General features: G+C 41.7%; 1 protein-coding gene across 1 annotated transcript; it reads right to left on the bottom strand.

The window, feature by feature from the left end:
* Window positions 1-1,098: 1,098 nt before the first annotated feature.
* RHOH (ras homolog family member H) lies at window positions 1,099-11,688 on the bottom strand. The gene is made up of 2 exons (XM_063135311.1): window positions 11,625-11,688; window positions 1,099-2,125 (listed from the first exon to the last, which is right to left on the bottom strand). Exon 2 carries the CDS (start codon window positions 1,981-1,983, stop codon window positions 1,345-1,347), a length of 639 nt encoding a protein of 212 aa, XP_062991381.1. The 5' UTR covers window positions 1,984-2,125; window positions 11,625-11,688; the 3' UTR covers window positions 1,099-1,344.

Below are 11,688 nucleotides of genomic sequence, written 5' to 3'. Positions count from 1 at the left end.
GCTACTGATCCTCCCATTTGTACCTAAATTAAGAGTTTTAATTAAAGAGAATCCAGCTTCATTGGGGAATTTTAACAGATATATATATATATATATATATATATATATATATATATATATATATATTAATTACACATTAGTTTAAATTCACATATTCACATCTTTTATATGTGTGCAGGGTTTTTTGGACCCAGTTACTTCCAACAAAACCACATATTAGCCACTTTTTTTCTGAAAGTCTCCTAAGCTTTTAAGAACTGAGTGAGACAGAAATCTAACAGATGTAGTTTTGTAAGGCATGGACTTGCAATGGTCAAGAATGCTTCAATTCTGTTGAATTACTGCCTAATATGAACCTGTGGCACAAATAGAAGCCCTCTCAGAATAAAAGGAGACACTTTTTCTATTTCCCCTGGTTTATATTTTGTCCCATGGCAGCCAAAAGAATTGCCTGTTTTTTAATGGAAGAATTGTTTTCACTGCCGGGTGGTAGAAAGCATTAAGTAGAGTCTCTCATCACAATGCTACTAAGATGGTAGGTCTATGCCTGTGGGACTTCTTTCTGCTGCCTAGTTATTAAAAACATGGAATGGGAGCCTCTCCCCCTTATCTTAGTAGCTGTACTAGAACCAATCAGAACTCCCCTCCATCCTGTACACCGGTGATATTTCTGCTTAATGCTTCAAACTAGTGCTTGTTTCTGGAAGTGGGACCATCAGGTTGATAGCAAATGCAGGGCTGAAGAAATTAAAAGTTATAAATTAAACCACATAAAAACGAAGATGTATCTACAGAACAAATTTATACTGGTTTCACAGTAATTTCATCACCCCAGGGAATCCGGGGAACTGTGATCTCTCCCTCTCCCTCTCTCTGTGTATGTATGTATGTATGTATGTAAGAGAATTCTCAGCACCCTCCCCAAACTACAGTCTTCATTATACTTTGGGGGAAATCAGGGCAGTAACACTGGTAGAAAACTAATATAAGTGACAAGGTACTCCATCCAACATCTCAGATGTAGAAAGCCAGCTCTGGTGTTTCAATGAAAGCAATAAAACTTCCAGAGTTACATAGTTACACTTTAAAAGTCCCCACAATAATGGCGACCATGCTGCAGTCTATAAGGCACCTTTCCTTCTGTTTAGGGTGTCAAATTGCCGTCTTTATGGGAGAAAACAGTTCCACTCTGCTCTGCAGGCAGAAAGTTCCTGTTGCCATTTGAGAGTCCCACCATCAACACTAACGAACAGTATAATCACATTTTTCATCTGTTATATCAAAAACATTCTGCCAAATGGAAGAATCAGGGTTGTTTTCGCAGATAAGGACGCTGAATGGAAATTAAAAGACTTTGCACTCATTAATAGAAAAAAGGCTCCTTCGGGCTCGCTTTCTTGCTTGATTCACTGCTGTCCGGACAGCGCACTCAAACACCTGCTGCACTCCCCTGTTGCTGAGAGAGGAGCACTCCACATAACCCTTTGCTCGGATGTCCTTGGCCAGTTGCTTGCCATGCACTGAGCTGACACAGGTGGCGCTGTGAGGTCCCACTTCCCTCTGGTCTGTCTGGGTAGCCACCACTAAAATTGGGATTCGGGGCAAGTGGGTCCTGATCTCCGTGACCCATTTGTTCCTCAAGCTGAGGAATGAACTGCGATTGGCCACTGAGAAGCACATTAATACCACATCAGCCTGTTGATAGGAAAGCGGGCGGATGCCTTTGAAAGAATCACTCCCAGCTGTGTCCCAAAGCCCTAAACTAATCTGGACACCGTCCAGGAAAACATCGACTCCTGTGTTTTCATACACGGTTGGCCTGTAAGCGTCTGGAAAGGTCTCAGAGGTAAAGCGTAATAGCAGCGCCGTCTTCCCAACAGCAGCATCTCCTACAAGAACGCATTTGACGGAATCCAACATTGCCTCAAAGTCTACTCTTTCTAGAACGGAGTCTAGAGGCACAATTCCTGGGAGTCTGCTCATGTGGGCGCCATTCAGTAGGAATCCATCCAGCTTTCTATGATGTGTCTTGGGAGTTTCACTGAAGGGATCAAAATCTCTTGCTCTCCCACAAACTCCGGTGAGCCTTCAACTCTTCCACACTTCAGTGAGTCAAACAGGTTTCCTACAACAGTAAGAGAACAATGATGCCATTTTTGTTACAAGTCACACATAATTACTTGTTTATTGTTATGTCTCCGCCCACCCCTCCGGCACCTTTTTAATCCTTACAACATCCTCTCCAGGGCAATACATATTAAAAGAACAGGCTCCATCAATTTAAAACGGATTTAAAGTTGAACAGGAAAAGATTAAAACATAAAGCCCCCAAAGCAGTTAAGCAATAAACTGGCACTAAGACAGCAATGGAAATCCTGCGACAGTATCCGCCACCACCAAAAGCTTAAGAGAAGCCAAGTGGCAGAGATGGATCTAGGTCAGCCTTTCCCAACCTAGAGCCCCCCAGAGGCATTGGACTACAAACCCATCATTCCCAGCTGGCTGGGAATGATGGGCATTGCAGTCCAGCACCTCTGGAAGGAACCAGGTTGGGAAAGGTTGCTCTAACTGAACCTACATCACCAAGTAAGCTTTATGCCTGAGTAGGGATTTGAAACTGAGTTTGCATGGTCTTAGCCAACACTAACTACCAAACCATACTGTCTTTCACATACGTCATTGCTTTTAAGTAAGTAGATTCAATTTTGTTTTCTTTTTCAAAATATGGTTTTTATTAGATAAAAACAAACTTACAACAAAAATTAAAACCACAGAGATTATACCATACCAACAAAATTCATTTTGTTTGCTCCATAGATCTGCTGAAGTAGGATATTCCATAAAGAGTTCCTACCTTAATAAGATGACACCAGCAATTTCTGGGTTTTTTTGCTGCTAGAAACTAACACAACTAGACCTGTGGAAACGAACCTGCGGAAACTATTTTTAAAAACTCACAGACAGCTTCCAATCCACTCTGGGGACAGACTCTCACCCTGACCTCTGCTTGGCAGTCTTTATAAGGTAGTCAGTGCCAAAGAAGGCATTTTCTGGTACACAAGCAATGCATGCAACATGGATGGTTCCAAGTATTCTGGAAAAGGCTGACTCTTTCTAGTTCATGAAGCACTCGTGAAGGGATTTCCCAAGTAATTCTTTCTGTGAATGCCTCTTACTATGTCACACAGATGGAGTGGAAAGATGTTTATGTCAGGAACTATGCAGCCCAGTGCAATTTTTAATTATTTATATATACATAGCTCATTTGTATAAAGGAGGTAAACAGGAGGCAGGAGCAAAGAGGACATGAAAGTTATCAAGTTTAGACCTGGCTAGAGTTGTGTGAGGATTGTTTGGTTTATTTTTCTTTATAAGAACTTGCGAAAGAGGTTTTTTTTAAAAAATAAACTGAATGTAAGAGAAAGCAAAACTGACAGGTTCATACATTCAAGCAGAGAGCTTAGCTCTTAAAAGTCTGGGTTTGAACTGTGGTGTATTCAGCCATATTTGTGGTACTGAATGAGGGTTGCCACCTTTTTTTCTGACAGGCTTCTCATCTTTAATAGCTCACATGGCAGGCAGGTGCAACACGACCCTTTTGATACTGAGAACAGCTGGACCTATTGAATTTGGTTGGTGCAGATGGATGAGAATTTTGTTTGGTCCATTGTTTGATAACAACACACCAAAACACACACATTTTTCCATAAATGGGATGGGGAAAACCTGAGATTTAGAAAAATTCAAATGTGAGAGAAAATGCAACTGACAGATTTGTCCACTCCTAGATACACCATCAAGTGTTTTTGCTGTGGAAATAGGACATAACAGAACTTGCATCTTTCTATGTAACCTTGGCCCCCTTGCTGTTACTATCAAAGGACTAAGTTTGGTGGAAAGATTAGCATCTCTGTTCATGTTGAGTTTGACATGTGAGTGGCAGGAAATGTATGATTATACATCAGAGATGAACAAAAGGAGATTTGAGAGTCACCATTATAAATTAAAAATTCAGTCAATGTAAACCAAGTTGATTTTGCTTATCAAGTATCCTCTTAAAAACCCCTAATAAAGGAAAGCCCTTTAAGCATGGGTACAAAACTTTGGGGGAGGGACAGGTTGCTCTTGCCAGAGGTCTGAACTGATCGCTTTTGAATCTACACTAAGGTTGCCCATCCTTGCCTTAAAGCATCAGTTTACCTTCCTAGCCGTTTTGTTACCTGAACAAAAATAAAGCCTAAGGCATAACAGCCAAGATCTGAGGATGCATTCCTATAAATACTTTCCTCTTAGGAGCAAGTGGGACTTATTTCTTAACAGGATCTCTGATGTTTGTGGGAGAGTTGAGGATGTGTCAACCTTTGAGGTTAATTCAGCCATATGCTGCTGAACTGGAATGATACAGGAATGTCTCTAGGTTTCACCCCAATCTCTCTTTGAGCTTATTGCTGGTAGTAGGAGCAACACTTCTATGATCTGTTCTGGGTGACTATGAGCTGCACACCATTTTAATTCCCCAAAGTTTTCCAGAGAGATGCAAATTTGGTGTCATTGTGGGTAATTAAAATAGGGGGCAGTTCCCAGACCCAGCCTCCTGGTTGCAGTGAACCTGGATGCTTGTTTATTTAATTTATACCCTTCCTTTCTGCCAAAAAATGGCACTCGGGGTTGCTAACAATAACATCCAGAATAAAAGCAACAGGAGCTTCCTGCTTGAACAGCAGAGCAGAGCGGAATTGTTTCCCCCCCATGAAGATGGCAATTTGACAGCCTAAATGGAAAGCTACAGCATGGTTATCATTATTATGGGGACTTTTTTAAAAAAAACTTGGGCTTTTCAATTGCTTTTACTAATGTTGTTTTTAATTATGTTTATTGTTGGTTTTAATGTGTTTATGGTGTTGATTTTAGTGTTTTGATCTGTTATAGACTGCCTTGGTAGCTTATACAGAAAGGTATGAAAATACTAAAAATACAAAGATATAAAATAGGTTCTCCATGTGCAGCGAAGGCCATTTCCACATGCAGAAAAACGTTATCAGGATAGTAGCCTCTGTCCTAACTATTAATTTCTTAGAAACTTGGGCACAGCCATACAGGGATAGTTCATTTTCCTGCTTGAGGCAAAGGACAAGGTCCCCCTTTCCAAATACAGATGTTATTCAGAATGACAATTGGATCTTACTTTAATACTGGTGTCGAAATAGCTGAGGGAAGCAGGCTAGCTAGCTAGCTAGCTGAGGAGGCATGGAGCAGGCCATAATGATATACACAGACACAGTGTGTGTCACAGAGGTGCAATTAGAGCTGGACCTCAGGACTGACATCTAAGGCCAGGGGGACTCAAATGACCACCCAGTTGATGGGGCAGTGGCAAACAGGACAGGTGTCAGTACTTGGGCTGGCACGGGTATGCCTGGACTTATCAGGGCTGATGCCGCTCACCGACGAAGGCTTTCTTCTTATTTTTAAAAGCATGGGTGAACCAGCCCAGCACATGGATGATTACAGATGTTCATCTGTACTTTAAATATGTTATGCTGTGCTTATTCACAAGTAAGTGCGTTCAAGGCAACAGAAGCAGACTCTATTTTATTCCTGTAGTTGTGGTGGTGCTATGATTTGTGTTTGTTTAAAAATGCATATGGTCAGACAATTTCTCTTTTTCCTTCTTTTTTCTTAAATTGAGGTCAGCAAACAATTTTCTCCCCTCACTTCCACTCTAACATATCAGGAATATCAAAGCGGCTCTAAAACCTGGAATGACAATGGAGCAGGAAGAGGAAGAAATGTAATCCACATGGCTGTCTAAAGAGCCACCCCTGAAAGATGATTAAATCCAGGGTCTCAAATTACCTCTGGGGGGCACCAGGTTGGAAAAGGCTGCTTTCAGGGAATCTGTGTCAGTAGACCGCATGACTAGCCCAACATCACCAAGGTTTATGCCTGAGTAGGGATTTAAAGCAGAGTCTGCCTGGCCTTAACCCAACACTAGCTATTGTTCACTGTTCCAGAATCTGTATACATGTGGAGCAATATACAACTGTTGTTCATCCTCCTCCTCCTCCTCCTCCTCCTCCAGTCTTTCAGGGACTGGCCCCGCAAGACTGCTGGCAAAACTAATGTTAGAAAGAGTACACAGAATAAACAACCAAGCTACTTAAGGCAACAGCAAACAAACGAATAGCAGAAAACCAACCACTACCAAGCCGATCAGCAGAATACTTCACCTAGCACAGCTCAGCGCAATAGCCAGAAAGAAACACTTTCACCCTCAAAGAGTCCCTAAGGCTGTCTGAAATAAAGCTGCCTTTCAGCACAATCCTGTACATGTCTACTCAGAAATAAGTCCCGTTGTTTTCAGTGTATAAGATGTATATAGGATCGAAGCTTTAATGGCCAAAAGCCAGCAAGGCAAGGATAGAGCGAATTTCTAGGGAAGGGAATTCCAAAGTCATGACGCTACTGCTACAAACAAACTCTTGTAAGCAACTTGTGGCCTTCCAGATATTTTGACCTACAACCCCCATGGATCCTTCACCACTGATTATACTGGCAAGGGGTGGTGAGAGTTGTAGACCAAAACACCTGGAGGGTCACAAGTTGAGTTACGCCCATGCTTGCCATAACTCAAACAGTGAGGAAGCCCCAAAGAAGAACCTTCAAGGAAGAACTTAAAACTATGGAACGTTCATATTGGAAAGGGCAATGCTTTTAACATCCACCCAATGCACAGTTCCCCTTCTCCACTACAAAATCATTTGAACAAGCCTTCAAAACTTTCTTTGTAAGCTGCTCCTAATTAATCTGCAAATGGCTCCAAAGTTCATTTGCTAAAGAACAACGGTCTGTATTTCAGCTGTTCTTCTGGTATTGTCTACATATTGTGGTCTTTCACCTAAATATTCTTGTAACTTACATAACTTTAGGACAGCAGGGTACTAAAAAGTAGCTTATAACAAATAAGGTCATTTAAGGGGTCTTATTTTGGGGCATTCACTACGGTGGTAAATCAGGGCTGGTCATTCACTATTGTCTTCTATTGTTCGTTTTGAACTTTCGCTTATTATGACCTCTTGCTTATGACCTTCTCAAACTTGACCTTGAAATTAGTAAGTCCGTGAGGAGCTTCAGCTTTGTGTAAGACATGCACAAATGGGGCACACCCTTACTTCCCTCATTTTTTTCTTGCTTCTATGTGCCAAACTATACATCTGAGTGTTCCTGTCCACAACAAATAAGCTCATGACTACGTCTTAAATGTTCATAATAAGAACATGAGAAGGGCCATGCTGGATCAGATCAAAGGCCTATCTAGTCCAGCATTTTGATCAAACTGTAACCAACCAGATGCCCATGGGAAGCCAAGCAGGACATGAGCACAATGATGTGCATATCCCCCAGCAACTGATGTTCAAAGGCATACTGGTACTGAAACTTATATGCAACCATCATGACTAATAGCCATTGATAGCCTTATTCTTCATGAATGAAAAATCAAGAAGTTGAGTTTTCGAAGGGGATCCCATGTTCAATGAACCCCAATGTCAGCCTGACTTCAACAAACTATAAAAGTCTTGTCCGAGAATACTATGGTGGCCCCAAAGACTGGGTTCAGACAATCGCACCAGGAGAAGAAGCCATTGTAGTTTCTCCCCCTGCGCACATGACTCCATTTGCATTACTTCCTACACTGCAGTACAAGTTGCTGTGTCTTCTGAACTTAGGACGCAGCATGGCAGGGGTGGCTTCATATCCACCCCACAATGGCTGCAATTGTCCAAACTCAGCTAAAGGCACTAATGCATTCATGTCAGCAGTTTCACACCAATCCACCATGCAGTCGAAGATCGGAAAAAATAAAAAAGATAAAATACCCATTTTTTCAATAATTATACAGGTGGGAACTGAATCATGAATGTTGATCCTTCATATTCACAGAACTGGTTTGATTACTCTTCAAGCTCGTCAAAAGGCTTTCATGCAAATACAGGGTATCATGTAGTATTCCTTGAGAGAATTACAGCCCTTGGAAAAGGATTGCATTTCAATTTTGCTTACTTAAAATTTGACCCCTGCTTTAAACAGGGCACTAAATAAATGTATTTTGCTCCCTCTTCCTCCCTAAATATCCACTGTAAAAATGCATGCATATCTATTGTTAAGCCATCTCCAAGGGTTTACATTGACACAGTGGTTGGATGGGCCTTGAATGGAATCAAAGAGGAGAACTGCACAATCACTTGGGTGCCAGTCACTCAGCGGTGTCTTGGAGAGGGCTACTGACCAGATTCGCACAAACATGAAGGGAAAATAAGCCACATGTGAAGGTCACAAACTTCCTAATTAGCATAATTACTCTCACCAGGTACAGACTGTTCTGTTCTGATGTCCAAACCTAGCAAGGATGGCTGGTTTGTAAACCACCCTGAAACCTAGAATAAGCCATGACCTTCATGGTGGTTTGCAGACATTTTAGCAACACCTTGATTTGACAACACCCTACCCCACTGAATTCCAGAAGAGGTAGTACAGGGTTTTTTTTTATCTCCACAATCACCTTGGGCAGAGCATAAAGTGGTAGCAGACATGAAAATAGTAGCCCGTTCAACTTACAGCACAAGCCTACGCAATGTTTGCTAAGAAGTAATCCCCACTGTTTTCAATGGGGCTTGTTTCCAAATAAGTGTAAATAAACCCCAATGAACAGAGTGGTACTTCCAAGTAAATATTCATAGGACATATAAATGTGTTATATGTCATTTAATTTGTAGCTTAACATACAATTTAACAAAAAACTAGCCGTTTATGTCACAAGCATCCCCTGACATTGACCATGGTAATTAAACTGTTTGATTCTGATCCAGAGCTTGATGGGAGCTCTGACACACTCAAGAAGCATCTATTCAAGCTTCCACATTCACTTTAATATTAGGGCCATTATGGATGTGGTGAGGGATGAGTTGTGTCTGCTAAAGTTAATTCAACAGATCTCTCTCTCTGACAATCCTTTTTTTAAAAACCCACCCAACCTTTTAGTCTTCACATCCCAAAAACATTTCTTGTTGAGTCTAGTCTTCTCCTTTTATTAAATGGGAACGATTTTTCAAATATATATATATTTAAACCAGAAGAGTAGCTGCTGCAAAATCAACCAAAGACCAAATTGCACAAGAGATGGGCTATCCATTATCGGATCTCTCAGTTTTTATCGTCAGTTAAATGCAATCATAGGGCTCAGCTTCTCACTGAAACAGTGGATCTGTGGAAGGGTGTACGTGTTAATCTAATCTTAATCATTTCACCCAAAGCTGCTGTTTATCCCACTGCAGGAAAAAAAATCCTTAATTTCCACAAACTAAATTTCTTCTCAACTACTCCCCCAACAGTAATTATTTCATTTCATTTTTCATTTGTTTAATTTATTATGTTTATATACCGTCCAAAAGCTCTCTGAGCAGTTCACAACAATTAAAATAAAATACAACAGGATCATATACAATAAAAAGCATAAACAGTTCAAAACAACAACGTAGGTGCAAGGCAAGCCTTTCTGGAAAGCTCATTCCACAACCAGGGTGCATCAACAGTAAAAGCCCTGCTTTGGCGGTGACTTGCAGATAAGGACTGCTGGTCAATCTTAGGGTCCGGGCAGGGACGAGACAATCCTTCAGGTAACCTGGCCCCAAGCCATTTAGGGCTTTGAATGTTAACACCAGCATTTTGAATCAGGCCTGGAAAAAGACTGGCAGCCAGTGCAGATGGAAACGGACTGGCATAATATGATCATGCTTGGCAATCCCTCTTAAAAGCTGCCCAATTTTGGACCAGCTGAATTTTCCAGACATTCCTCACATATAATGCATTGCAGTAATCCAGACGAGATGTCACCAGAGAATGAATAACTCTAGCTAGTTTACCTGTGCCTCTAGTGACAATGCTGGATCCAAAAGCACCCCCAAACTACAAACTGGAGTGCAACTCCCTCTAGAACAGGTTGAATAACACTTAGTCAGGAAGACAAGCCATCACTAACAGTACCTTCCATCTTGTCTGGATAAAGTCTCAGTTTATTGTCCCTCAACTCCATTACTGTGCCCAGGCACTGATTCAGAACAGCCACTGCCTCACATGAATTTGATGAAAAGGTTTCTTCCACAAATTGATGACACCTCAGCCCATACTTCTGGATAACCTCCCCACCCCACCCCGTGGTTCCATGTAATTGTTGAACAGCATGTGGGATAAAATAGAGCCCTGTGGGACCCCACAGCATAGCTGTCAAGGCACTGAGCAATAATCTCCCAGCACTACCTTCTGGAATCGGCCATCTAAGTAGGAGTGGAACAAATGATAGCATGGTTGATGGTATTGAAAGCCACCGAGAGGTCCAAGAGAATCAACAATCACACTCCTCCTGTCTCTCTCTTGGCAAAAGTCATCCCACCGGGTAACCAAGGGAATTTCCGTTCCAAAATTAGGCCTTAAGTCCAATTTAAATGGGTCTAGAGATAATCAATTTCATTCAAAAGAGATGACCAGCAACCATCTGCTCAAGCATTTTGCCCAGGAAAGGGATGTTGATTGCTGGCCTAAAGTTGATAACACCATCCAGGTCCAGGTTAGGCTTGTTCAGAAGGGATCTTAATTCTCATCTGAGTTAAGTTCCAGTTTGTTATCTCAGATCCAGTCCCTTACTACCACTACATATTTTTACTGTCCCCCAAAATATCTAGTTTAGAATGAGACAACACTCCAGGCAACTTCACCCAGTAGTTTCATGTTTAAAATGATGGGGGACAAGACGGTACCCACAGCACTCCACAGGCCAACAGCTGAAGTGATCTGAGTGTCTTCTAGCACCACCTGCTAAGACCTGTCCCCAAGAATGACAGGAGCTACCTAAGTACGGTGCCCCCTCCTGCCCCATCCCTGAAAGATAGTCCAGAAGGACTTTTAAGGTACTATATGCTGCTGAGAGGTTCAGAAGAATCAACAGGGTCACACTTTCCCTGTCCATCTCCTGGTGCAAGTTGTCTACTAGCGTGACCAAGCCACTTTCTGTCCCACAACTGGGCTGAAAACTAGACTGAAAGGAATCCAGATTATCAATCTTATTCAGAAAAACCTGGAGCTGGATTGCCACGACATACTCAAGCATCTTGTCTAAGAATGACATGTTAGAAATCTGGATAGTAATTATTTAAATTAGAGGGGTCCAGAAATGTATCTCTCGAAAGGATGCACTACTGCTTCCCATAGTGTGGCTGGAACATGGATCTCAATGAGGTCTTTATAGCATTGGCTGTCCAGCAAAGAATCCCAACCTGGCCATCTTCATCAGTCAGAATGGGCTGAGCAGTAGCATCATCAGCCACACATCTCCAGACCACACAACTGCAATAGGGGCTTTGGGGTGAGGAGCAGGCAGGGGTTTAGATCAAAGAAATGGCATGGGGAAAGGGTCAAAGAAATGGCATGGGGAAAGCTCTTCAACAGAGCTGCTGCTCCAATCCCCATTCTGACAGTTAATTTTAACTAAACATCATGATCTGATCATGTAGCTTGCATCTTAAAGACTAACCAAGTTATTGTGTAATGAGCTTCGATAAACACAAACTTACTTCATCAGATGCATACTGCGTATTTATGTCTTTAATTGAGGTTCTTCTTAACTTTCTCCTCTAC

The sequence above is a fragment of the Elgaria multicarinata genome, chromosome 10 (assembly GCF_023053635.1).
Source record: "Elgaria multicarinata webbii isolate HBS135686 ecotype San Diego chromosome 10, rElgMul1.1.pri, whole genome shotgun sequence".
Classification (NCBI taxonomy): Eukaryota; Metazoa; Chordata; class Lepidosauria; order Squamata; family Anguidae; genus Elgaria; species Elgaria multicarinata.
This window is presented reverse-complemented; position numbering and strand designations above follow the sequence as displayed.